The 27,825-nt window shown below is 56.9% G+C and overlaps 2 protein-coding genes and 2 non-coding genes across 4 annotated transcripts in view; 2 read left to right on the top strand and 2 right to left on the bottom strand.

Moving 5' to 3' along the window:
- The window catches only part of LOC144274155 (uncharacterized), a 135,297-nt gene that overhangs the window by 28,067 nt on the left and 79,405 nt on the right, over window positions 1–27,825 (top strand). The window lies entirely within an intron of this gene.
- On the bottom strand, window positions 899–4,811 carry LOC144274892 (uncharacterized). Its single transcript, XM_077833982.1, has 3 exons — window positions 4,745–4,811; window positions 3,461–3,577; window positions 899–3,189 (listed from the first exon to the last, which is right to left on the bottom strand). Exons 1-3 carry the CDS (start codon window positions 4,806–4,808, stop codon window positions 899–901), a joined length of 2,472 nt encoding a protein of 823 aa, XP_077690108.1. The 5' UTR covers window positions 4,809–4,811.
- TRNAY-GUA (transfer RNA tyrosine (anticodon GUA)) lies at window positions 18,340–18,427 on the bottom strand. Its single transcript is given in 2 exon segments — window positions 18,340–18,375; window positions 18,391–18,427. It is a non-coding gene; the product is annotated as a tRNA-Tyr (tRNA).
- Window positions 19,720–19,807, top strand: TRNAY-GUA (transfer RNA tyrosine (anticodon GUA)). Its single transcript is given in 2 exon segments — window positions 19,720–19,756; window positions 19,772–19,807. It is a non-coding gene; the product is annotated as a tRNA-Tyr (tRNA).

Here is a 27,825-nt window from a genome sequence, read left to right as displayed (position 1 = left end):
AATGCTCAGTCAGAGGCAGGCTCTCCTTGGCCCTGCTAGCACCCCAGTCGCCTGCACCCCTCATCAACCATCCCCCCCAGTTCCCCAAATACAAGTCCGCACCTCTGCCAGCCCCCCCCAATAAGTTGACCACCTTTCTAATGGCTGGTAACTGGACCCCTGAAGCCCCACCCCTTGCTCGGCTTCTTCCCCAAGGTCCTGCCCCCTTCTCTGCCTCTTCCCCCAAGGCCGCTCCCCTTTCTCCGTCTCTTCCCCCAAGGCCCTGCCCACTTCTTCACCTCTTTCCTTGATGTCCCACACCCCTGCTCCGCCTCTTCCCCCCACCATTAAAAAAAACGGCCATCAGGGCCTGTCAAATGGCACCCAGACGCACAAGCCAAAAGCCAGACTGTCTGGGTGAAAACCAGACTGGTGGCAACCCTACCCCCCAAACGCACAATGCAGCCCCCTCCCAGCACCTCGTCCTCACCTCCTCCTTTGTGCTCCAGGTGCTTAATTCACCCCCCCTCCCCTGCAAATTCTCACCCCCCACGCCTCCCCGCTACTCAAGTGACCTCCTCCCCTCTGGCTCTGGTTCCCATCCCCCTCAGGCATGGGATCCGGGGGTTAGCCTGGTGCTCTCTGGGGTGACACATCCTCAGGCCAGGGGTGGCCATGGGACAGGGAGTGGGTGGGTGCGTGCGTGGCGGGAGACCACCTCTCGTTGGTCAGGCTGTCTCCCTGCCCTGTGGGGTGGCTGGGTTAGCGCCCAACAGCTGCCAGGAGCACCCACTGTCTGTCCCCTTCCTGGGGGCCTGCCAGTCTAGAGAGGAGGGCCTGCTGTCCGTCCCCCGTTTTGGGAAGGGGGCGGGGAGCCACTGGCCCCGGTAAACAGCTCCGGAGAAGGACGGGAGGCTGGTTAGGAAGTGGGCGGCAGCTGGGGCCAGGCCTCCTGGGGCAGGGCGGAAGCCCAGCCTGAGCTGCCATCCCCCAGCCGCCATGGGGTGGGAGCCACGTCCGGGGCAGGGAAGGCTTTCATGCCCCACCCCCGCAGCCCCCCGGCAGCGTGGGGGAAGGGCACGGATGCTGCTGTGGCGTCCTCCGCCCAGGCCGGGGGCTGGCTGCTCCTTCTCTCCCCTTCCCCCCACCAGGTTGGCAGGAGGGAGAGGGCAGCCTCGGCACCGGCGGCGGCGGCCGGGCCTCTCTGTGGTTTGGTGGGGACAGCGGGGGCGGAGCCTTTCTCCGCCTCAGCCACGCCCCCTCCCTTAAAGGGCCGGTGTTGGGCGGCGGCGGCGTGGGCGCGCTGGTGACGGTTGCGGTGGGAGCTGCGGCTGAAGGCCTTGCCGCAGTCGGGGCACTTGTACGGCTTCTCGCCGGTGTGGACGCGCTGGTGCCGCTCCAGGTGGGAGATGAAGCCGAAGCTCTTGCCGCAGACACCGCAGGGGTAGGGCTTTTCGCCCCGGTGGGCCCGCTGGTGGGCCAGCAGCTGGGCCCCCGCCGCGAACCGCTTCCCGCAGTCCTTGCAGCGGTGGGGCCGGCCGCCGGAGTGGACCCTCTGGTGCTGGGCCAGGGTGGAGCTGACGGCGAAGGCCTTGCCGCACTCCTCGCATTTGTAGGGCCGCTCGCCGGTGTGGACCCGCCGGTGCCGCTCCAGGTGGGAGCTGACGCTGAAGCCCTTCCCGCAGTCCCCGCACTCGTAGGGCCGCTCGCCGGTGTGGACCCGCCGGTGCCGCTCCAGGTGGGAGCTCCAGGCGAAGCCCTTCCCGCAGTCCCCGCACTGGAAGGGCTTCCCGGCGGCGTGGGACTTCTGGTGCTTGGCCAGCGCCGCCGGCTCGCCATAGCCTTTCCCACACTCAGGGCAGCGGTGCGGCTTGTCGCCGGCGTGGACGCGGCGGTGCCGGTCGAGGTGGGAGCTGACGCTGAAAGCCTTCCCGCAGTCCCCGCAGCGGTACGGCCGCTCCCCGGTGTGGATGCGCCGGTGCTTGATGAGGGCCGAGCACCAGCCAAAGCGTTTGCCACACTCGCCGCACTGGAAGGGCCGCTCGCCGGTGTGAATCCGCTGGTGCTTCACCAGCGAGGAGCTCTGTCCGAAGCCCTTCCCGCACTCGGGGCACTTGTGGGGCTTATTTGCGCAGCCCAAAGGCGCCGGGGGGGGCTCCGGCACGGGGACCGGCGGCGGCACGCGCCGGCGCCCGCAGTCGGCGCACTTGGTGGGATCCCTCCCGCTGCCGGCGGGCGCGGCCTGGAGCTGGGCCACGGTGGCAGCACCGAGGTGGTAGCTCTTCCCGCAGTCGGCGCATTTCCGCGGCTTCTCCCCGGTGTGGACGCGCCGGTGCCGGTAGAGGTGGGAGCTGCGGCTGAAGCTCTTCCCGCAGTCGTCGCACTGGAAGGGCCGCTCCCCGGTGTGGACACGCCGGTGCCGCTCCAGGTGGGAGGTGAAGCTGAAGGCTTTGCCGCACTCGGGGCACTGGAAAGGCTTCTCCCCCCGGTGCTTCCGCTGGTGGGCCAGGAGGGCAGCGCCCAGCCCGAAAGCTTTGCCGCAGTCCTGGCACCGGTGAGGCTTGTCGGCGGCGTGGACCCGGCGGTGCTGGGTCAGGGTGGAGCTGACGGTGAAGCGCTTGCCGCACTCCTCGCATTTGTAGGGCCGCTCGCCGGTGTGGACCCGCCGGTGCCGCTCCAGGTGGGAGCTGACGCTGAAGCCCTTCCCGCAGTCCTCGCACTCGTAGGGCCGCTCCCCGGTGTGGACCCGCCGGTGCCGCTCCAGGTGGGAGCTCCAGTTGAAGCCCTTCCCGCAGTCCCCGCACTGGAAGGGCTTCCCGGCGGCGTGGGACTTCTGGTGCCTGGCCAGCGCCGCCGGCTCGCTGAAGCTCTTCTCGCACTCGGGGCACTTGTGGGGCTTGTCTGTGGCATGGAGGCGCTGGTGCCGGATCAGGTTGGACCGCTGGCTGAAGGTCTTCCCGCACTCGGCGCAGCGAAATGCCTTGTCCACCCCCGCGGGTGCCGGCAGCTGCTTGGGGACTACCGTCTGGCCTGCAGGTTTGTCCTGATTCTTCCCCTCCAAGTTCTGGAGCTTCCCATCCGGCCCCGGGCTGGGATTCTCCACCTCCTCTTTGTCCGGGGATGTCCCCTGCGCCTCTGTTTTCCCAGGAGATCCTGGTGGCGGCTCCTCCTCTTCCTCTTCCTCCTCCTCTTCGCTCGCTGACCCTTCGCCTACAGGGAAAGAGAATCCAGATGTGAGTCACGAGGGAGGAGGATCTCCCCACTGCAGAACCTAGAGAAACTGAGTGAGATCAGGGCCCCGTGGTGCCGGACGCTGCACAGACACGCAGCGAGAGACAGTCCCTGCCCCAGCTGAGATCAGGGCCCCGTTGTGCCCGGTGTCGCACAGACACACAGCGAGAGACTGTCCCTGCCCCCAAAAGCTCACAGTCTAAATATTTCACTCGTATGTGGTTTTCTCCTTGGCTTTACTCCTGTTCACCTGGGCTGCTACTTCTCGGGATCTCCCCGTCCTCAGAGGCCTGGAGATCTGGGACCCATGGCTCTTCCCCTCGTTCCATCCAGGAGAGCAGGTCAGGTTTAGAAATCGGAAATCCCGCTGGCAGGAGGAGAGAAGAGGACAGATTAAGTTTTGATGGGATACTAATCAGGCTGGCTTGATTGTTTTACAGCAGTACATAGAGGCTCTAACTGAGATCAGGGCCTCATTGTGCTGGGCGCTGCACAGACAAACAGCGGGAGACAGTCCCTGCCCCAGCTGGGATCAGGGCCCCATCGTGCCAGGCACTGCACAGAGACACAGTGAGAGACATGGATTGACTCCAGCACATGGTCCATGATTAGAAGGGGATTGGACCATCTCCACGACATGCATTTGACACCTTGACCTAGGTAGACGGATCAGAAAGATGCAAAGGGAAAATGATACAAATCCAGTATCTTTTCCCTAACTCCCTTTCAAAGCCCAAGGCAGCAGATGATCATTGTGGGCCCAAATCCTGTGGGATCTGGACACAGGAATCCGTCAGGATTTTTTGGAAATTCCAGGCTGAATTATTTAGCTGGGCGAATGCCTTCCCCATGGAAGCCCCTCAGCCAACAGATCAAGTACAAAATCCCGTTGGCTTGAAGAAGCAAGAGCCACTCGTCATTCTATTACTGGGACAACCAGAACCTGACATCCCTTAAAGGGCAGAGGGCGGCTGGGTGAATACAGATATTTTGGTTCACCGGCTGTTCCAAAGAAATTGAGGGGGGAAAACATCGTCTCGGGTCGAACCAAAAATTATTTACTTTTTTTTTTTTAAATTTTGGGGAAACCAAAACGGTAAAAACCCCATTCATTTGGGGTCGAACGCAACATTTCCTTTTGACCAAATGCCAACCCTTGGGTTTGGATTTTGACCGTTCTGGAACGATTTTGCTGGCTCATTTGTTCACTTAAGGAAAAGGAGACGTTTGAAACAAAATGTCCTCTCGAAGCGGAAAATTGAACAGTTTCGTTTGGGAAAAAGTCAAAACGCTTCAATTTTCCAGAATTTTTTTTATTTTTTTTCGGCCGCAACAGGCACCAGTTCGCACAACGCTTCGGGGTCGCTGTCGCTGTAGTTTTCCTCCACAAAAAAGTTAATCTGAGACATTTAATCCAGCTCTGCTCAGGGCTTTCAGGCCTCCTTGAGAGGTGGCTCAAATTGGGGCCCCCACCCTCCTAAGTCACTAACGACTTTTGCAAATCTCTCGTCGCCTCTGACTTGCAGGGACTTACCTGACACCAGCTCCCTGCGGTGGGATTCGGCCATCGCGGTGATCCGCGGCATGCTGATGGCCATCTCTTCTGCTAACAAGAAACGGATGAGACGGCGATTAGACGCACCGCAGGCCAGGGTGGTCTTGCCTGGGACAACCACCAGCCCAGCTCCCCCTCCCTTAGCAAAAGCAGCGCAAGGCGAAAGAAGATAGATCAACAGTGCAGGGTCTGCTGCATGACCACTGACTTTCCATGGACTTCAGATCTCTCTTACGTGGCTCCTTATTGCCACAGCATCTGAGCTCCTTTCAGTCTCTAGTTAGGCTTTGGGAGAATTCAATTTTTATTTTGGTACCATTTTGATGGAGAACACCCAGGTTTATTTTTAAGCATTTTTAAAAACTATCACCAATTTCAGTGCCCACGGTTGTGGGAAATTATGGGGGGCGACCCCCGATAATAATTCTCTAATGACAGTAGACATTGCGATTCAGAAAGTTAAAGTTTTATAATGGTTAACACACAAATGGTCAACCTCACATCAGATCTTGCTCTAGGAATTATTTCGGGGAGTTCTCTGGCTTGTATTAGACAAGAAGTCAGACGAAATGTTTATAGTGGTCTCGTCTGGCCTAGGAATCTACCAAGTAAATTGCCTTAAATCAAACTCTACTAAGTTCTCCAGCAGCATTTTCCTTGCTTTGTCCAGCCGCGAATTTTGATGATGATCACTGGAAATCCTCTGTTTGCCAGACGCTGGGAATGGGTGACAGGGGATGGATCATTTGATGATGACCTGTTCTGTTCATTCCCTCTGGGGCACCTGGCATTGGCCACTGGGGGAAGACAGGACACTGGGCTAGATGGACCTTCGCAGATCAGGACACTGGGCTAGATGACCCAGTAGGGCCGTTCTTATGTTCTTATGAAATAGATTTTCCTTGCTTTGTGCATTTGCGATGAAATTGATGTTTTCCGACATAGACAGGATTTGACTGCTGTCGGTGAATAACATATTGTCCTCTATATCGGTAGGGCCCTGCCAAATTCATGGCCCATTTGCGTAAATTTCACGGCCATAACATTTTAAAAATCTTGCACGTCACGGTTTCAGATATTTAAATCTTAAATTTCACGGTGCTGTAACCAAACATGACTAGGTAGTTAAAAACGGCAAAATAGAAACACGCAAAGCCCTTCAGGCTCAGCGTTTCTCAAACTGGGGGTCCCGACCCAAAAGGCGGTCGCAAATCTATTGTAGGGGGGTCACGGTATTGCCACCCTTCCTTCTGTGCTGCTGTCAGAGCTGGGGGGCCGGAGAGCAGCAGCTGTTGGCTGGGTGCTCAGCTCTGAAGGCAGCGTTGCAGTCAGCAGCAGCACAGAAGGAAGGGTGGCAATACCGTGACCCCCCCCCACAATAGCCTTTTGGGTGGGGACCCCCAGTTTGAGAAACGTTGTGTACTTTTGTATACTTTTACCCAACAGCATAGAGTAAAAGCGCACAGAAGTCCAGATTTCATGGTCCGTGACATATTTTTCATGGCTGTGAATCTGGTGGGCCCTAAATATAGGGCAGAGCTGTTATCCCCGTGTTACAGACCAGAACCTGAGGTCCAGAAACACTAAGGGTGTGTCTACACTGCAAGCAGCAGTCCGCGGCAGTGAGTCCCAGAGCCCATGCTGACAGACTTCACTCCGGCGCTGAAAATAGCCATGTAGACGTTCAGGTCGGAGCTTCGGCTCTGAAGCTTAGGGACGGGGGCGGGCTGTCGTTGGCCATGTAGATGTTCCCTAAGTGACTTCCCAAGATCACGCACACACAGTCCATGGCAGAGCAGGGAATCAAAGGCTGGTTTCCCCCACCCAACGCAAAGACCCTCACCACTGCACCAGGCTTGCTCAAACAGCAAGAGCTCACGGCATATCCACATCACACTGTCAATCTGGATCCTGGCTTCTGAACATGGTGTTTCCAAGTCGGCGCTTGAGTGTCTGCACTGCATTGTAAATCTGGGCTTAGAATTGCTAGCCCCGGGTCTCAGAGCCGGGGCAACACGTCCACACTGCGCTCAGGTCTGCGGCTTGAGCTGTGTCCACACTGCAAAACGACAGGGCTTGGACTCGGGCCACCCTTCTAAGTAGGGTCCTCGGTCCTGCGTGCTCACCGACCTGAGTCAGAATGATTTGTGTGCAGACAGAAGAGGGGCTTGGGCTGAAACCAGAGTCAGAGCCCGGGCTTAATGCGCAGTGTAGATGCACCCTAAAAGAACTCTGCAGGGGAAAGATCTCTGGCTTGGATTCTCCAGGTGCAGAGACAAGGGGAAATCTGTAAGGAGGCAGGGCTGGGGAAAACTGAGCGGATACTTGCTAGCCAGAGGTGCAAACCTGCTAGCCACTGTGAAGCACAAGTACCTACAGCCCTTCTGCCCCCACTGAAGTCTCTGGGGAGGTTAGCAACTTGGCTGTTTCTAAATGTCCCTCAGGGAGAAGAGGGGTGTGTGGTGTGGAAAACGGTCTCTCTCTCTCTGTCTCTCATGGGATCTCTAGGGGCTGATCTTCTCCCTGCAGAAATCCAAGGCGCTCACGTTTCTTCAGGCCTATTAGACAAACCACTAAGCGAGGGAGAGTGAATCCTTACCCAGAGATATCAGCGTCTCATAATTCTCCTGCATGGCGTCCCTGCGGAGGGCTCTCCGCCAGCCCGCTGCACCCTGCAGAGAGGCGCCGACTCCTCATGGAAAGCTACCAGCTCCTGGGGGAAAAAAGAAGCACCCCTCACTCAATACCAGCTGCTCCCTGGAAAATCCCACCAGCTCAGGGTGGCAGGCTGGCTGCTTTGCTCTGGAATCTGGTGGCGGTTCCTGAAATCAGCAATTCCCCTGTTTTGGGGGGGACTAGGGCTCCGTCCCAACTCGAGCTGGGTGGGCACCAGAATTTCCGTTTCAAGGGAAATCCTGGGATTTTGAAATTTGGCTTTCATTCCGCAAGGAGAAAAATGTCCACATGTCCTGTTTAAAAAAAAAACAAAACAAAAATCGCCTTCTGTCGGGGCAACCAAAATGTCTTATTTCAATAAAACTGAAATGTTTCATTTTGATTTGGGCTTTTTTAAGTGGTATGTTCTATTGTTCTTTATAATAGAACAGAAAACCAAATAAACGTGGGAAAAAACCAGTCGTTCCGAAATGAAATTTCTGCAGAAACCAACAAGTTCCCGCAGAATGTTTTGATGTTGAAGAAATGGCATTTTCCAGTGGGAAAATGTTCTCTTGGAAATTTTTTTGGAACTACTCTGTTCCCATCCTCCCATTCTGGGATGTCTAACCCAGGAGAACAGGAGGTGGGGTTTCTGTCTCCCTCTAGTGGCTGCACCGTGCAACAGCCAGTGCCTCAGTGTACCCAAGGCTAACACCACTTAAGTTTTTTGTCTCCATCTAGTGGCTGCACGGTGCAACAGCCAATGCCTCTGTTCCCAAGGCTAATACCATGTGTGTTTTTGTCTCCCTCTAGTGACTGCACTGTGCAACAGCCAATGCCTCAAACAGTATATATTGCAGGCTAACAACAGGTGATTTTGCCCCATCCCCCTAACTGGCTTCACCCTGCCGGCCACAGATTATGAGCTACGGAAGCTGGGTCTTTAGGTTTATGCCGTCAGATCCAGCTGTCCAGACTTCAATCTTTGTAATACTATATGCGCATTTCTATACAGTGTGGAAGGATGACCGACATAAGCCGGTGGTTGGGACGGGATCTAACCCCGAATCCTTCAGGACTTGCACTAACCCCTGGCTAAGAGGGTTAGGGAGGCACCTGTGTCCACCATTGTCTGGTAGGCCAGTGGTTCTCAGCCGGTGGTCCGCAGATCCCTGGGGCTCCACAGACTATGTCTAAGGGGTCCGCGAAAGGTTGTCGTTACCATAGGCCACTGGTTCTCAACCTGTGCTCTGCAGACCCCCAGGGGTCTGCAGACTACGCCTAAGATTTCCAAAGGGATCCACACCTGCATCTGAAACTTTTTAGGGGGTCCGCAAATGAGGAAAAGGGTCGAGCACCCAGTGCGCTAGGTGGTTTTCTGGAGCGGCTGATGGCACCATAAAGGCCCCTGCTCCGGTTCAGCCTGGCAATTCCTTGTCTGTTCCTTGCTGGACGTTTTTAAGACCCCAACGCCGGGTCTCTTTCTTCCAGCGCAGACCCGGCCCCTCCCAGCAGGACGAAACCCACCGGGGACCCCGTGCCAAGGAACAGTGTCTCCGAGGCAAACGCTAGAAAAGGGCCGAATCAAAGGGGCGGTTCTGGGGGATTTTCCCTGGCACTGTCCCCCACAAAGCAGCGCATCCTCCCCCCCCCCCCCCGACAATCCCCTAGATTGGGCTGGGGGCAGGAACTGGCTTTTCCTCTCTCAGCTCTTCAGCTTGTCCCCAGGAAAGTCAGTCTGTCCAGGGTGATGCCAATGGACCGGGGCAGATTTGTGGGGGGGGGCTGGGAGTATCTTGCCCCCCTTCTGACTCCGCCCCCCCCTTTTTTTTTCCTGCCTCCCCCCGGCTTTTCTGTCTCCTTCCCCCTCTGCCTGGGAGACTTGGCCTCTGATTCCCGGGCGGGTTTGCTGCCCCCAGCCCCAGCGCTTCCCCCCCGCCCGCCCCCAGGTCTCCCCATCACCTGCAGGCTCCGGCTCAGGGGCTGGTGCGGGCAGAGCCCGGAGAAAGCCCCCCCACCCCCGGGCTGGGCGCGGAGGGGGCTTGGAGGCAGGGCTCCCCCCACCCCGGCCAGCAGCGGCTCAACCCCCGGCTGGCTCCCGGAACTGCAGCTGCATCCGTCTCGCCCAGGAAACTCAACCCCCGGAGGTAGCAGCGAGTGCAAGGAAGAAACGCAGCAGCTCGTGCAATAACCAGGGCCCTCTAGTGGGGACAGCCAAGGGGGGGGGGGACACCCCCTTTCCCCCCCATCCCCAGGCTCCCCAACCCCGGGGACAGAGCCGCGAGCCAGGCAGGAGCCCAGTCCCTGGAGGAGCTTTCCCCACAGGACATGATCCTTGGGGAACCACGAGCCTTTCGTTCCCGGCGGCCCCAGGGCCATCCTGCAAGGGTTGGGCCCCCCCTACACCCCAGCCTCCCCCCGGGGCCACGGCCCCGTCGGTCGGGGTCCCCTTCGAGGTGGAGAGCGATCAGGGGGAACAGGGCAGCCGCTCCCCCTGGGGTCCCGGCCTGAAGGGCGAGCCGAGGGCTGCGCCGGGCCGGCCAATCTTGGGGGGCTGTGAGCAGGTTTCAGGGGGGCCGCCAAGCAGGGCCGGCATTAGACTCGCTGGGGCCCAGGGCAGGAAGCCGAAACCCCACCGCCTGGGGCCAGTGCCGGGTTCACAATGGCGCCACGGAGCCGGGCCCATGCTCAGACGAGGCCCCGGCCTGCTCTGCTTGCACTGTGCCCCGAGAACCCGACAACCCGCTGGCTCCCCGCCTGCCCCCCGCTTGCTCCTCTCGGCCGGCCCGCCAAGGGCTCCGCTCCCTGGCCCCACACGCCGGCTCCTCTCTGCCCCCTGGCCGGACCCCAGTGCACCTCCGGCTCCGGGCAGTCTCTGCTTCCCACCACTTGTGGAGCCCCCTGCCCCCCCGTCTCCCCAATGCTGAGCCACCTGGGACTGGTGCAGAAGCCTGGCCAGCCTCGGGCAGTTTGGGGGGGAGCAGTGAGGGGGGCTTGGCTGGGCCCCTCCAGGCAAGTGGGTCCTGAGGGAGCCCGGCTGGGGCAAGCCCTGGCCTGGCTGTTCTCACCACTCCCGAGGGGCCGCAGCGATTCCCGGCCCGGGAACCAGACTAGCCCTGGCCACGCTGCCGGCTGAGGCCGACAGACACAGTCGCCCCCCAGCAGGGCTGGTGAGTGCGGCCGGGAGGCAGGGGGTGGGGACGTGGGGCTTGGGGGTGACTGGGGGGGGGTGCTGGGCTGTGAGGGGGCGGGGAAGATCTGTGTGTGTCAGGGCACTAGGGAGTGGGGGTTCTGTGTGGGGTGCTGGGCAGTTGCGGTGAGGCCCGTGTGGGCAGGGGGGCGCTGGGCAGGGGTGGTGGTGTGCAGGGTGCTGTGCATTTGTGGGAGGGTGTGAGGGGGGGTGCTGGGCATATTGGGTCGGGGGGGGCCTCTGGCCATAGGGAGTCTGGGGTGGGGTGTTGCAGGGGGGGGGACACAGCATGGGCCCACCTCCAAGGGCAAGGGGCACACTGGCAGCACAGGGCCGGGCAGGCCACTCTGCATCTGGCAACTGCCAGTTTGCCCTCGCGCTGGGCGGGGCTGGGCGGAGCGGGGACGCCCCCGCCATGCCATGCCCCATTGCTCCCAGCTGGCCCCTCGTTCCAGGGACCAACCTCTCTGCACCAGCTCCATTGCCCCCAGGGGTGCCCATATTTGGCGCCGGGCCCACAAAAGGTGAATCTGGCCCTGCCACAGGGCTGAAGCCTGGGGCCCTGAGCCCCGCCACCCGGGCCGAAGCCGAAGCCGAGGGGTACAGGTTGAGAACCCCTGCGTTGGAAAGCTGTAAAAACACCCAGGTTTTTTTTAACCTTTCCTTCTAGGTCAGGTTTTCTAAACCTCTGATCCTGTTTGTTGCTCTCGTCTGGATCCTCTCCAATTTCCCCACATCTTTCTTAAAGCACGGTGCCCAGAACTGGACACCGGATTCTAGCTGAGGCCTCCCCAATGCGGAGCAGAGCGGGACAACGACCTCCCGTGTCTTACGTACGACAGTCCTGTTAATACACCCCAGAACGATATTAGCCTTCCTCACAGCTGCCGTCACACTGTTGGCTCATATGCAATGTGCGATCCACTAGAAATCCCAGGCCCTTGTCAGCCGTCCGGCTGCCTAGCCAGTTAGTCCTCATTTTGTAGCAGTGCATTTGATTTTTCCTTCCTAAGCATTTTGCCCTTGTCTTTATTGAATTTCATCTTGCTGATTTCAGGCCAATTCTCTCATTTGTCAAGGTCCTGTGTTTTAAAACAGGTTTAAAACAAACAAAAGGAAGTATTTCTTCACACAATGCACAGTCAATCTGTGGAACTCTTTGCCAGAGGACGTTGTGAAGGCCAAGACTATAACAGGGTTAGAAAAAGAACTAGATAAGGTTATGGAGGATAGGTCCGTTGATGGCCTCTGTTTGCCATAAACTGGGAATGGACGACAGGGGAAGGATCACTTGATGAGTCCCTGTTCTGTTCATTCCCTCTGAAGCAGGAAGACAGGACACTGGGCTAGATGGACCTTTGGTCTGACCCAGTGTGGCCGTTCTTATGTTAATATAATATAATTTAATTTAATTTAATTAATAATATAAATGAACAGAATGTTTTTATTGGCCTGAAATAATTTTTCCATTTGACAGGAAATGTTGAAATTTTTTTGGTTGTTTTCATTTCAGAACAGCAACAAATTTCAAACTCACGGCATTTCCCCTGAAACGGTAAATTGGATTCCCACCCAGCTTTATTCATCAGCCAGCCCCTGCTATTGCATTATGCACTGCAGCCACTAGGGGGTGCCGCTTTCACATGTAGTCACCAGTGAATCACAGAGATGAAGGAATTTGGGAAGAAATTGGGATGGAAATCTCCCCCTCCCCTCCCCCCAGCCACCACCCAAGTTGGGCTCTGGGTTTGGGTCAGTTCTGATGATCTCTGATCAGCGTATGAGAGATTCCTTTTCTAAGAAATCCCACAGCGTGCTTGAACCTACGATCATTAGCAATGCGGCACCGACCTCTGCCACTCCAGCGAAAGGCTGGGCTCCATTAGGTGGTAGTAGTAGTAGGCTGTTATCCTGTATGTGTAGCCATCACTAGCGGAGAGGGATGCAGCATAAGTGTGTTTTTGACAATGTCTTACACTGGAAATTCTGTCTGGTGAACCCACCCACCCCCATTTCTCCCTCCTCTACCTACAGAATCGTTCGGAAGTATGTCAGAAAACTTGTCCTGGCATTGAACCATTACTCCGACAGGAATGGTGAGGCCTGGTACCTGGTGAATAACGTCCGGGCAAGGGTCAGCGAAGTGGAGAGGAACCCGGACGTTCTGGCCTATCCTGTGCTACTCTCCAAGCGAGGGAAATCATCCGCGGAGCTGTTCTACGAGGCTCTGAGAGGTGCGAGGCCTTCGTCCCATTATACAACACAGTGCTGCCCCATTCTCCGGGTCTCTGACGTACCCCCTTTTCCTGCTATCTGAGCACCCCGGGAGGTCGGGCATGCCATTATCCAGAAGTGAAACACAGAGAGGCTTAAGTGACTTGCCCAAGGTCATCTGTGGTGGAGCAGGAATTGAACCCACATTCCCCAAATGTAACTTTAAACGGAATGATCATCGTGCAGGGGTGTTTCCAATGGGGTTCTGCTGGGGTTGGTTCTTGGGCCTGCTCTAATGACTTTTATCAATGAGCTGGAAGAAAACATAAAATCATCATGGATCAGGATTACAAATGACACAAACATTGGGGGTGTGGTAAATAATGAAGTGGACCGGTCACTGATACGGAGCGATTTGGTAGACTGGGCCCAAGCAAACAATGTATATTTTAATACAGCAAAATGTAAACATCTAGAAACAGGGGTGCAGGCCGTACTTACAGGATGGGGGACTTGAACCTGGGAAGCAGGTCGTGGTGGATAACCCATTGAACACAAGCTCCTGGTGCGACACAATGGCCAAAAGGGGTAATGCGAACCTAGGCTGCGTAAACAAAGAAATCTTAGTAGGGTTATCACTCCAGCTCTGGGAGGGGAGTGGGATCTACTGGTTGGAGCAGGGGGCAGGGCTGGGAGCCAGGACTCCTCGGATCTATATCTAGCTCTGGGCGGGGAGTGGAGTCTAGTGGGTTAGAGCGGGGGTGGGGTAGGAGGCAGGACTCCTGGGTCATATTCCCAAAGCTGTCATTCAATTAACATCTCAGTTTCCCCATCCTGAGCCCTTTCCTCCCTGGTAAGGCTGCACCGTGCTAATTGGCTTAATGAGCATTTGTAAAACTATGGGCGATCCCGAGACTGAAAGGTTCCATAGCAGCGCAAGGTGTTATTATTAATCAGCATAATTGCTTCCTGAACCGCATGAGCGTCTGGGGTGTGGGACACCTGGCAGCCCGGGACGCGAAGCCAGGATGAACGTGCAATCCCGAGCACGCAGGGCCGTCCTGGTCTGTCGGGCCCATCTTTCCAGTTCCTTTATGGAAGATGGCGCTGGGCAGGGAAGCGGGGGCTGAAGAGAATAAAAAACACCAGATGCTCAAGTGGGAACGAGTCCAGATGGCCCCAGGCCTGTTATTGTTAGAAGGAGGCTTGGGGTAATTTATGTACCTTCTGTGTTTAGGGTCCAGTGCGAGGATAGTCCGTTATTTTTTGTCAAGGTCCAAATGTTTTGGTCAAGGTCCAGGCAAGAGCCAGGCTCCAGAGAAAATAATACAAAAAATAACAATAAAAATGGTAGTAAGACGAAATAAAAACATTTTGCCGCCCGTTCTAAAGCATCTGACAGGTCTGGATTTGGCCCACGGTCCTCCTACTGGTCTAGTGATATGTGTGTTACGGTAGCACTTGGACTGGGCTATGCGTGGGGAGTGGGGTCTAGTGGTTGGGGGGCTGGGAGTCAGGACTCGGGATTCTATCCTCAGGGCACTCCACGGACCCTGACCAAGATCGGGGTTGCCGCTGGGCTGGGCATTGCATGGACCCCGACCGAGATGTGGGCCCCCGTTGGGCTCAGCACTGCCCAGACCCCGACTGAGATCGGGGCCCCCGTTGGGCTCAGCACTGCCCGGACCCCGACTGAGATCGGGGCCCCTGTTGGGCCAGGCACTGCACTGACCCCAACCGAGATTGGGGTCCCCATTGGGCGAAGTGATACACAGACCCCGTCCGAGATTGGTGTCCCCATTGGGCTAAGTGCTACACAGACCCCGTCCGAGATTGGGGTCCCCATTGGGCTAAGTGCTACACAGACCCCGTCTGAGATTGGGGTCCCCATTGGGCTAAGTGCTGCACAGACCTTGGCTGAAATCAGCAGCCCCCAAACCTTTTGTTTTCATCACACACAAAACCAAACAAATTATCCCTCCCCCCAAAAAACCAACAACAACAACAACAAAACGCACAACTTTTCAGCCAAAACAAATATTTCGTTTTCTATTGCCGGAAAGCTGAACAACGGTTGCCATTTGGGTTTGCAATTTTGACATTTCGATGAAATCCAGCATTTCCCTCCTGTGTGTCAAACTGCCCCCCCTTTCTCCCCACCCCCATTTTCAACCTGCTCTTCAGCAGCCATGACCCTGCTCTCAGGTATGACCTGGCATTGCTCATGCGACTCCCGTCCTGATGGCAAACGGGCAAGCCAGGGGAAGGCTGTGCACCCCTTCTGGAGCGGGGAGCTAGCCAGAGGGCCTTGGTCTCAGGGCGGGGTCTGATTTGTCACTGTATTACGTCACTGAGATGGGATCAGTCTTGGGGTAGCTCCGTGATGCAAACTGGGCGTGCAGCTGCAGATGGCGGGGGGCAGGGGGAGGGTGAGCAGGCCAGATAGCAAATGTGACAAATCGGGACACTTTGGGGAGGGGGGTATAGGTGTGTATATAAGACAAAGCCCCTAATATTGGGATGGTCCTAATAATATCGGGATGCCAGGTCACGGGGAGGCGGGGGGAATCTCCCCAGAGCAGGGCAAAGAGGGGTGGGGACCTGTCCTAGGCAGGGGCCCCCTCTACACTGGTTGGCCTGGGCTGGTCACGTCTGAAAGCCGCTCTGCGTGTTTTTCCTGGCCCTGCCCCACCGGTCGGTCGGGAGGAAGAATTCAAGGAACGCGTGGGGAGCTGGCATGGACCAGACGCCCCCGCGGCCTTCGTCACGCTCCGGGACTGATTACGAAATCGGCCCTGGCAGCGTCTAGCGTGTTACAACGTCCCCCCTGGATGCCTGGCGCTGGACGCTGCTAACGAGGAACGACGGGGTTGGGTCGAGGGGGGCGGCTTTCCCCTCTAGGGGGCGCTGGCTCTGTTCTGGCCCCAGAGCCGGGCACCTGGCTGGCTGGGGGGGGCGGGAGAGGGGATGGGGGCCTCTCCCTTCTAGGGGGCACTGGCACAAATGTGTGTGTGTTGCTGTCTCACACGCTCACGTTGACACAATCACTGCGGGGGTCTCTCTGTGTGTGTGTCGTGGTCGCTGTGTGGGTCATTGTGTCTGTGGCAGCATGTGTGAGTGAGAATGGCTGTGCATTACGCTGTGTGTGTGCACCGCTGCCCGAGTGTGTGTGGCTAGCGTGCTCTGTCTCTCCGGGGAAACGTGTGTGTGTGTGTGTGTGTGTGCATCGGCCTGGCTGCGTATTGCCATCTCTGGGCCAACGTGTGTTGCTGTTTGTGTGTGTGTGTGAGTGTGTGTATTGCTCTGCGTGTGTGTCAATGTGTGTGTGTCAGTGTGTGCATTGCTCTGCGTGTGTGTCAATGTGTGTGTGTCAGTGTGTGTATTGCTCTGTGTGTGTGTCAGTGTGTGTGTGTGTCAGTGTGTGCATTGCTCTGTGTGTGTCAGTGCGTGTGTGTGTCAGTGCGTGCATTGCTCTGCGTGTGTGTCAATGCGTGTGTGTGTCAGTGTGTGCATTGCTCTGCGTGTGTGTCAATGTGTGTGTGAGTGTGTGTATTGCTCTGTGTGTGTGTCAGTGTGTGTGTGTGTCAGTGTGTGCATTGCTCTGTGTGTGTCAGTGCGTGTGTGTGTCAGTGCGTGCATTGCTCTGCGTGTGTGTCAATGCGTGTGTGTGTCAGTGTGTGCATTGCTCTGCGTGTGTGTCAATGCGTGTGTGTGTCAGTGCGTGCATTGCTCTGCGTGTGTGTCAATGCGTGTGTGTGTCAGTGTGTGCATTGCTCTGCGTGTGTGTCAATGCGTGTGTGTGTCAGTGTGTGCATTGCTCTGCGTGTGTGTCAATGCGTGTGTGTGTCAGTGCGTGCATTGCTCTGTGTGTGTGTCTGTGTGTGTGTGTGTCAGTGCATGTGTGTGAGTGTGTGCATTGCTCTGCGTGTGTGTCAATGCGTGTGTGTGTCAGTGTGTGCATTGCTCTGCGTGTGTGTCAATGCGTGTGTGTGTCAGTGTGTGCATTGCTCTGCGTGTGTGTCAATGCGTGTGTGTGTCAGTGCGTGCATTGCTCTGTGTGTGTGTCTGTGTGTGTGTGTGTCAGTGCATGTGTGTGAGTGTGTGCATTGCTCTGCGTGTGTGTCAGTGCGTGTGTGTGTCAGTGTGTGCATTGCTCTGCGTGTGTGTCAATGCGTGTGTGTGTCAGTGCATGCATTGCTCTGCGTGTGTGTCAGTGCGTGTGTGTGTCAGTGTGTGCCTTGCTCTGTGTGTGTCAGTTTGTGCGTTGCTCTTTCTGTGTATGGCAGCGTGCTTTGCTCTCTGTGTGTGTTTGTCGGTGTACACGTCGCTGTGTGTGCGTGTCAGTGTGTGTCAGTGTGTGCGTTGCTGCGTGTGTGTGTCAGTGTGTGCACATGTCAGTGTGCGCGTTGCTCTGTGCGTGCGTCAGTGTGTGTGTTCCTGTGTGCGCATTGCTCTGTGTGTGTGTCAGTAGGTGCATTGTTCGGTGTGTGTCAGTGTGTATGTGTTAATGTGTGTGTTGCTGTGTGTGTGTCAGTGTGTGCATTGCATTGCTCTGTGCGTGCGTCAGTGTGTGTGTTCCTGTGTGCGCATTGCTCTGTGTGTGTGTCAGTAGGTGCATTGTTCGGTGTGTGTCAGTGTGTATGTGTTAATGTGTGTGTTGCTGTGTGTGTGTCAGTGTGTGCATTGCATTGCTCTGTGTGTGTGTCAGTGTGTGTGTCAGTGTGCGCGTTGCTCTGTGCGTGCGTCAGTGCGTGTGTTAATGCGTGTGTTGCTGTGTGTGTGTCAGTGTGTGCACATGTCAGTGTGTGTGGTGCTCTGTGTGTGTCAGTGTGTGTGTTCCTGTCTGTGTGTCAGCGTGTGCGTTGCTCGGTGTGTGTGTCTGTGTGTGCACAGCTGTATGTGTGTGTGCGTCGCTCTGTTTGTTTTTCAGTGTGTGTGTCAGTGTGTCACTGTGTGTCGCTCCTTGTGTGTGTCAGTGTGTGCGTTGCTCTGTGTGTCGGTGTGTGCATTCCTCAGCATGTGTCGGTGTGTGCGTTGCTCAGTGTGCATGTGTGTAAGTTGCCCTGTGCGGGTCCGTGTGTGCGTTGCTGTGTGTGTGTCAATCTGGGTATTGCTCTGTGTCGGTGTGTGCACTGCTGTGTGTGTAAATTGCCCTGTGCGGGTCCGTGTGTGCGTTGCTGTGTGTGTGTCAATCTGGGTATTGCTCTGTATGCGCGTAGCTCTGTGTCGGTGTGTGCACTGCTGTGTGTGTAAATTGCCCTGTGCGGGTCCGTGTTGCTTCTTGTGCTTTTCCATGGGTGCATTGCTCAGCACGCGCGTTGCTCGCGCGTGTGTGAATATTGCCAGCTCCGCGTGCCGCTGTCTCGGCGTGTGTCTAGCTGCCCCTATTGCTCCGCGTGTGCTCGCCTCCAGCCCCCCCCTCACCACGCCCCCCCCGCCCCGCCCCGCCCTCCCCTTCTCCCTGCAGCAGCTTCAGCCCCCAAATCCCCTCCGGCAAAACAGGACCCCGCTCTCCTTCGAGCCGGAATCGAACCAGCGACCTAAGGATGACTCTGTTCACACGCTACAGTCCTCCGCTCTACCAGCTGAGCTATCGAAGGGAGGTGCTTGGGGCGGTGAATGGCACCTCTTAGTATGCACGCCTGGCAGGGCTGGCCAGGAGAGGGTGTGTCTGGGTCCAAGGTCTGCGGGTGTAAGAGAGCCCCAGCCCTTCACTCCCACCGGCCTAGCAAACCGAGGCTCAGAAGGAGCTCCTGGGTGTGCGAGTCACCGTCTGTGTCTCTCACCCGGTCTGCCCCCTTCCCTCTCTTTCTCTATGTCCTCTGTCCTTCCATCTCTAGGGTGACCAGAGAGCAAGTGTGAAAAATCAGGGCACTTTTTTCAGTGTGGGTGTGTGGGGGCGGGGTATAGTTGCAAATATAACACAAAGCCCCTGATATAGGGGGACATCTGGGCACCCTGCTCTCCTCTTTCACCATCTTCCGCCCATTGAGGGGACCGGACACTGTGCTTTGTAACCTGGCCCCGCTGTGTGGCCCGCGGTGCATCCGCCCGGAGGTGGAGTTGCCGGAATTGGCTGCGGTGAGCCCCGTGTGTTCCTCCGTTCAGTTCATCCTTTCGGGGTGTGCGGTTTCCGTCGCAGACCCCCTCAATCGTTTCGAATAAAGGGGCGGGGAGCCCTTTGGGAATCTTAGACATAGCCCACAGGCGGCCGATTACCCACCACAGTAGCACGGTCATGACAACCATTCACAGAGCCCTTAGACATCACCGGGGTCCACGGACGACAGGGTTGCAAATGGATCGTTTCTAAAGCGTGCTGCTGGGAGTGTGTTCGACGGGATTCGATGGGGAAGGAAGGTGTTTGTTTGCCACATCTCTCTCTGGGAAAGATGTTCTTTTTACACAGTCATGGGACGTCTGGAAGGGACCTCGAGGGGTCATCTAGTCCGGTCCCCTGCGCTCAAGGCAGGACTAAGTATTATCTAGACCATCCATGAGAGGGGTTTGTCTAACCTGCTCTTAAAACCTCCAATGATGGAGATTCCACAACCTCCCTGGGCAATTTATTCCAGTGCTTAAACACCCTGACAGTTAGGGCGTTTTTCCTAATGTCCAACCTAAACCACCCTTGCTGCAATTTAAGCCCATTGCTTCTTGTCCTAGCCTCAGAGGTTAAGAACAATTTTTCGCCCTCCTTCTTGTAACAACCTTTTATGTACTTGATCATTTGCTTTCTGCCTCTGTGTCTCGCAAGGGATGGAGGGAAGGAAGAGAGACAGATGAGGAGGAAGAGGAGCAGGATCGGAACCAAAAGCCAGGCAAAGAAGTTAGTGCCTAGGTGGACAGGCAGACACCATGAAGAAGAGCAACAGAAAAAACTATGCCTATTCCTTCGATAGCTCAGCTGGTAGAGCGGAGGACTGTAGAGTGTGAACAGAGTCATCCTTAGGTCGCTGGTTCGATTCCGGCTCGAAGGAAGGAACTTTTTTTTCCTGCGTGTTTTGAATACGATATCATCTCAGAGCGTTGGGATCGGGGGAGGGCAATAGCCCCTCTGTCAGAGGGTGGGTGTGTTTCTCTTCCCACATCTCCCTGCTTTCTGGACGCCCTCCAAGTCACTCCCTCAACTTCAGCTGCTCGCTATAGATGGGAAGATCTTTGTCATCTCTGCAGCGCCCAGCGCAACGGGGCCCTGATCTCAGCCGGGGCAGGGACTGTCTCTCCCTGTGTGTCTGGGCAGCGCCTGGCACAACAGGGCCCTGATCTCAGCCGGGGCAGGGACTGTCTCTCCCTGTGTGTCTGGGCAGCGCCCGGCACAACGGGGCCCTGATCTCAGCCGGGGCAGGGACTGTCTCTCCCTGTGTGTCTGGGCAGCGCCTGGCCCAATGGGGCCCTGATCTCAGCCGGGGCAGGGACGGTCTCTCCCTGTGTGTCTGGGCAGCACCCGGCACAATGGGGCCCTGATCTCAGCCGGGGCAGGGACTGTCTCTTGCCGTGTGTCTGGGCAGCGCCTGGCCCAATGGGGCCCTGATCTCAGCCGGGGCAGGGACTGTCTCTTGCCGTGTGTCTGGGCAGCACCCGGCACAACGGGGCCCTGATCTCAGCCGGGGCCCCAACAGTGCTTTCATAAATCACATATTCATCACCATATTGAAATAGCAGCTGGCCTTAATAGGAACAAAATTAGGGTAATTACGTAGCTCTCTGTGCCTGTGCCTCTTTAAAATTTGTCTCCCAAGACTGGCTTATGAAGAACAGACAATGGTTGTAGCAAGGGGGCAAGGCCTGGATGTCAGGACTCCTGGGTTCTGTCCCCAGCTCTGGCACGGGTGTGGGGGTCTCGTTACTAGAGCTGGTGGGGGCTGGGAGTCAGGACTCCTGGGTTCTATCCTCAGTTCTAGCAGGGGCAAGCTGGTCTAGTGGTTAGAGAACATGATGGGCATCAGGATCCTTGGGTTCTACTTCCCCTCCTCACTGTTTAACAAGCAGCTAGACATCTGTGACTCAGTTTCTCCTTTGGTACAGTGGGGCAAACACTCCCCTCCCTCTTGAGGAATGTAATTAACAAGCATCTGCCCAGAGCAGAGATGAGGTGCCTTTCATGAGCTCCACCTTGCTGTCAAGCTTTGATCTGTCTCTTCCTCTCCAGGGTTGGCTGGAGCTTGCTGGATTCTCCCCAGCTCTTTGCCCGGCTTGGCATTTCCTGGCCTGAAGGCTTGGCCCTTTCACTAGTTACAGTGGTGGCCTCCGGGCTCTTTGCCCTGCCTGTGCCCCAGACAGCCATTGTACATTTGGGCTGGCCCTAGCCTGTCCCCAAGATCAGTGCAGCATCTACCCACTACGTGGGGCAGCATCATGATAAGCCTCTTTTCATTGAGGAAACTGAGGCATCGGAACTTGCCTAAAGTCACACAGCGAGTTAGCAGCACAGCCAAAGATAGAACCCAGGAATCCTGACTCTCAACCCCCTGCCAGTTCTATCCCACTAGCATGCAAGCCCTTCTTAGTGCTGGGGACAGAACCCAGGAGTCCTGGCTCCCAGTTGCCTGCCGGCGGGGGGCTCATGACTAGAGCTGGTGGGGGGCTGGGTGTCAGGACTCCTGGGTTCTATCCCCAGTTCTAGCAGGGGCAAGCTGGTCTAGTGGTTAGAGCATGGTGGCAAATGGGAGTCAGGACCCTTGGGTTCTACTTCCCCTTCTCACTGTTTACCAAGCATCTAGGCACCTGTGACTCAGTTTCTCATCTATCCCATTAGATTGCACTCCCTTCTCAGGGCTGGGCACAGAACCCGGGAGTCCTAACTCCCAGCCTCCCCTGCTCGAACCCACTAGACCCCACTCCACTCCCCTCCGCTCCCCAAGCTGGGGATTGAACCAAGAATCCTGGCTTCCAGCCTCCTCCCCTCCCCCCAAGACCAAAACACCTTTGCAGAACCAGTCAAGCCCACATGCTCCCGGTGGCACATTCCTGCCAGGGAGAGAAGCTGGCGGAGTGGAAGAACCAGCCGGTTACGCAAGGGGATGTTTACCTGGAGCCTCTCCATCCCCGGGGGGAGGCTCCTCCCTCTCCGCCCGCACCCCGCATAAAGGGGAAGGATTCGCCCGAGCGAAGGGAAAGGAGCCATGGAAGGCCGGGGACCGGTGGCAGAGTTGCAACGCTCCATCATCTGCCCTATCTGCAGGGGTCCCTTCAAGGACCCAGTGCTGCTGGACTGTGACCACAGCTACTGCCGAGCCTGCATCACGGGCCAGTGGGAACGGGAGAGGGCGGGGGTGCTGTCCTGCCCCCAGTGCCAGCAGGTCTTCGAGCGACGCAGCCTGCGTACCCACGTCAAACTGGCCGTGGAGGTCAAGATCGCCCAGAACCTCAAAGCCAAGATGGCCCAGGAGGCCCTGGCGCCCAAGCGCCGCCGGCAGCGCGGCGGCTGGATCCCGGTGTCGGTCCTGCCAGAGGGGCAGGTAGGTGGCTGGTTAACCCGCGGGACGCCTTGCCGCAGGATTCTAATCTGTGCCCGGGAGGATGGCCTGGGAGACAAAGCACTGGGCTGGGCCACAGGACCCCTGGGCTTTTTTTCTGGCTCTGCCAGTGGCCTTGGGCATGCCCCTCTCCCGAGCCTCAGTTTCCCCAGCTCTAAAATGGAGCTAATGATCCTGACCTCCTTTGCGAAGTGCTTTGAGCTCTGAAGATGAAAAGCACACGTGCAAGGGGTTATTAGGATTATAATATAGGGTCCAGCACAGCTCTCATTGCTGGGGAGCAGAGCACCTAACCTAACTCAACGCACCGACACATCTGTCACCGGCTGTTCATTCTCCCAGCCACCGCCCCGCCCCCCAACAGGGGAGACGTTTGTGCAGGGGAGTGTCTTGTTTTGGTAGGGCTGCTGTGTTGTTTTCTTTAATAATACAGGCATGGAAAGACTGGGGGACCCTGGGATGGTGGGTAAGGGGGGTCCACAGAGACTGCTATGGAGGGTGGGGGGAGAATGGGAGACTCTGGCAAGGGGGAAGGGGGGGCACGCAGAACTCCTGGTGTGGGCGGGGGGAGGCTGGGGGGAGACGTGACTCTTTGATTCCAAGGTCAGAAGGGGTCATTGTGATCAGCTGGTTTGAGCTTCTGTAGAGCACAGGCCAGAGAACTGCCCCCCAATAATTCCTAGAGCGGCTCCTGGTCTGAGGGGCAGGGAGAGGAGAATGGAGGGCACACAACATCCTTGCCATGGGGTGGGGGAGAAGAGGGTGCCAAGAACTCCTGTTTTCGGGGGGGGGAGGATTGGAAGCATCTGGTATGGGGACACACAGAGCTCCAACCATGTGGGGGAGAATTGGGGGCATAAAAGTCCTTGTCATGGGGGTGGGAAATGAGGGAACAGGTGCCCCCAGAGCCACCAGTACGCGGGGGGAGGGGGGGGCAGGCAACTGGGAACCTTGCTGTGGGGAGAGGGAGCGTAGAGCTCCCCTCCATGGTGGTTGCTGATATGGAAGAAGAGGAGGCACCCAGAGACCCTGAGAGGGGAAAGACAGAGGTTTTGGGGGCAGGTGGGGGGAAAGCTAGGAGCCCCTGCCCGGGGGCTGATCCGCGTGCAACGGGCCAATGCTGGGGATTGAACCAAGAACCTTCAGGGCTAAAGGTAGGAGCTGTTACAGCTGGGTCCCCTGTGAGGGCTGTAACAGTTACCGCCCCGCCCCGCCCCGCCCCACCCCCCTGGCTCGGGAAGCAAGGGGGCTCCGTCCCACTCTGAGCAGTGGGGCTGGCTTGGCTCCAGCTCGTGTCCGTCCTCCAGTTCCACCCGTCCCCGCCCCTGTGCTGTGGTTCTGCCTGGAGGTCTCACCCATCCCCCCGCATCGCGCCGGGCGCTGCACAAAGCAAATAGAGGCTCCCAGTTTCCCCAGGGGCTGGTCTTGCGCTGTGAGGTGCACTGGGGGGTTGGGGGAGGTTTCGACAGCTTCCTCGGAGGCACCCACTGCAGGGCCGCTAACGGATGCTGAATGGGCCCTGTTGGTCTGATGTGGATGGCAGGGAGGAGGGATACCGGGCTAGATGGGCCCCATATGATAGGCCGATTCCCATGCAGGGTGTCCATTATGTGGCGGGCAGGCTGGGAAGGTTACGGGTCTGTTATTTCAGTGCTCCCTACACACAGGACCCCTTTCACTGCCTCCCAGAGTAGCCCAGCAGCCACCCCGGTCCCTGGGGAAATGGAAATATAGCCAGGGGGGCCTGACCCATCCAAGATCCTGACTGCCCAGCCCGACCCCCTTCATTTCTAACCCACTCACCCAGCTGCTCTCAACCAGCGGTATGCGTACCCCTCGGGGTATGCCGAGGTCTTCCAGGGGGTACATCAGCTCCTCTAGATATAAACCTAGTTTGACAACAGGCTGCATAAAAAACACTAGCGAAGTCAGGACAAACGGAAGTGTCATACAGACAGTGACTGGTTTATCCTGCTCTATAGACGATACACTGAAACGTTTCTATTCCCATTGATTTCTTACGGTAAAAATGAGAGCGTCAGCACTCACATTTTTACGTCTGATTTTGTGACCACGTCGTTTTGAAGTGAGGGGAGACTTGGGGGTACGCCAGACAAATCAGCCTCCTGAAAGGGGGACAGTCGCCTGGAAAGGTTGAGAGCCACTGGGCTAGTCAACAAGTCTCTAGCTGTGGTTTCCATTTGGGTACTGGGGCTCCCCCCCCGGCCATCCAGCCTTAGAGGTGATGGGACAGCGCCACACCACTAGACCTCACTGCCCACCCAGGGCTGAGGCTAGAACCCAGGAGTCCTGGCTCCCGGCCCCACTCATGCCAACCCGCTCACCCCTGCTCCTCTCCCAGAGCTGGGGATAGAACCCAGGAGTCCTGGCTCCCGGCCCCACTCATGCCAACCCGCTCACCCCTGCTCCTCTCCCAGAGCTGGGGATAGAACCCAGGAGTCCTGGCTCCCGGCCCCACTCATGCCAACCCGCTCACCCCTGCTCCTCTCCCAGAGCTGGGGATAGAACCCAGGAGTCCTGGCTCCCGGCCCCACTCATGCCAACCCCCTCACCCCTGCTCCTCTCCCAGAGCTGGGGATAGAACCCAGGAGTCCTGGCTCCCGGCCCCACTCATGCCAACCCGCTCACCCCTGCTCCTCTCCCAGAGCTGGGGATAGAACCCAGGAGTCCTGGCTCCCAGCCCTCCCCCGCTGTAAGCACGTGATTGCACATGCAGCTGGGCTCGGTGCCCACGTGCTGTTCACCTGGCAGTGGCAGCGGGCCAGGCCAAGGCGCTGACTGTAAACACACGCCACGCCATGGGGCCCTGTCCTCGTGAATTAATCAGCAGCCCCCAGGGCATGTGGGAATCCTGTCCTCAGCCACCGCGACCCGCCTGCGCAACTGTCCCGGCTACTCCCACCGCATCCTTCCCCGGCTCATCACAGACCTCACGCACGAGCCGTTCCAGCCCCACTCAGCCTCCTGGAATTTACGAGCCGGCCACGTCAATATCTCCTCCTGGCACCAGCCAACCTGGGCACGCCAGCCTCAACCACGTGCCGTGGGCGGCTTGGGCCGGGCCCAGCAAGCCCAGCCCCTCTTCCCTGGCCAAGCTTTCCCCTCGCCCCCTTCCCCTGCGGGCCCATTTCCCCTCTGCCGTCTTCCTGGCCCTGTTCCAGGGCATGGAGCCTGATTGGACCCAGCCCCACACACTGTTACCGCCTGGGTCTATGGCGTCCAGATAGCAAGTGTGAAAAATAAGGACGGGGGTAGGGGCTAATGGGTGCCTGTAGAAGATAAAGCCCCCATGGGCCACACGTGAACCTCCCCTTTGGGGAGGCTAGCCCCCCAGCCCCTCCTCTTTCACCCAAGGCCCCACCCCTACCCCGCCGCTTCTGGCCCCCTGGCCTATTATACCTGCCGTCCATGAAACCCCAGTCCCTAGCATGGAGGTGGGATGACACCATGGCTTGTTCTTGATGGCCTCCTGGGCAGACACCACTGCGACCTGCATAGCTTGAAGCTGGCCTCCAAGCCCTCCTGGCATCTTTGAGGGTGGCCCGCTCGCTGCTTGGCTTCATCTGCAGGTCTCAGGGGCTGAGTCCCATGGGTGGATTTGGTTTTTGTGTATAAGGCCCTGGGTGGAGGAGGGAAGCTATGGTCTCTCCACCCCTCCACTTGCTCTATGGGCAAAAAGGGGGGCTCTGGGTAGGCCCTGAGCTACCACACAACCTCCCTTAGCCTGGGTGTTGCTTATATGCCTGAACACTGCCTCCAGGTGGGTGGAACTGGAGCTGTGTTGCATACTCCCTGTACAGCTGGGAGTGAAGAGGGGATTCTTCTGCAGCTGAGGATCTGAGCTGTAAAATATCTAGGCAGCCTCCTTTGGGCTCAGCTCTTCCTCAGCCCTCAGCCCCATCCCATTGGCTTTTCCCCTGGGTGCCTTTCCTAGGGGGACTAGAGCTGGTATCCTAGGATCCACCAATATGCCCCAACTGGCAGCCCCAGAAAGAGGAATTAATGGGGCATGGCCCTTGCTTGGCTCTAGCCTTTGGTTGGGGAGCCAGAATTCCTGGGTTCTATCCTCAGCTGTGGGAGGGGACTGCGGTCTAGTAGGTTATAGCAGAGGAGCTGGGAGTCAGGAGTCTTGGGGTCTATCCCCAGCTGTGGGAGGGGAGTGGGGTCTAGTGGTTAGAGTGTGTGTGTGGGGGGAAGGGGGGATTCTCTTCCTTCACTTCCCCTTTCTGTGCCTCAGTTTCTCCAGAGTGGTTATGAGACTTCATCACTGAGCTGGTTCAGAGTCGAGATCCATCTGGGGGTTGTGCTAGGTGCTTTCTCTGTGGGCGCCCAGGCCGTGCCCCCTCTGGGTCAATACAGAGACCTCCGGTCTCCAGGGGCTGCTGGTCTGGGGCTCTGAGGTCCTGCGGATTCACAGGGTGTGTGCGTGTGCAGCATCCTTGGGGGACGTGGCGTCCCAGCAGCAGAAATGGAGAATAGACAGGAGGGGACAAGCCAGCCCTAGCCCTGGTGGAGTTGTCCTGCCTCAGGTTCGTCCCCCGAGTGGATGAGGTCCTGGAGAATAAACCGTAGGAAACATTCTTGGCTAACAGGCCGAGATCCAATGGCAGAGCTGGGCGAATAATGGAGTTTGCAATTCATGAGCAAATTCAAACAGTCCACCAAAAAATGGTTTCAGGGCAAGTGGAAACCGAAAGTTTTTTAAATGTTCGGTGAAGCAAAAAGTGTGTCTGAGGGGAGGGGACGGAAATTCATTTTGAGCAAACCATTTTGTTTTCATCTTGACCTTTTTAAACCTTGGTTTGGAATTTTTTTTAAAAAAAGAAAAAGAAAGGAACGGATTAAATGAAACGTCGTTTCCAACCCAAACGCTGAAACGTGGAGTTTATGGCTTTTTGGTGTGGATTTGTTTCTTTTTTTGAATTTGGTTTTTGAAATTCTGAAGTGAACAATTCAGCTAAATTGGCACCCCTTTTAGCCCTTTTGAAAAGTTAAAAAATCATGTGTTTCGGGTGGTGTGGAAACCAAAAGTTTTTGAAATGTTCGGTGAAGCGAAAAGTGTGGGGGGGATCATTCTGAGGAAAGCAAAACATTATGTTTCAATTATGACCCTTTTAAAACTATTCTTGAATTTTATTAAAAATAAAAGGAAAGAAACGTAAGAAGTGAAAAGTTATTTCCTACCAAAAAATTGACACTTTTTTTTTAAATTTGTTTCTCCCCCTCTCCCCCCAAAATAAACAGTCCAGCTAAACTGACACAATTGAGGGGGGGGAATTGCTTGTTTTTCTTTGGACACAAACAATTCAGCGAAATTGACGTGAATTTTGACTTTAGTTTCCAAAATGAAGAATTTGGCGAAACACTTGCAAATCCACAACGCGTTAGTTTTGCCAAATCTGCATTTTTTCCCCCCCAAAAAGTTTCTACCGAAAAATATCCCCCAGCTCTGTCCAACAGCTCCTGTCCCATGGCCGATGGCCCACGCTACCCTGAGT

This window comes from Eretmochelys imbricata, chromosome 14, assembly GCF_965152235.1.
Source record: "Eretmochelys imbricata isolate rEreImb1 chromosome 14, rEreImb1.hap1, whole genome shotgun sequence".
Taxonomy (NCBI): Eukaryota; Metazoa; Chordata; order Testudines; family Cheloniidae; genus Eretmochelys; species Eretmochelys imbricata.
This window is presented reverse-complemented; position numbering and strand designations above follow the sequence as displayed.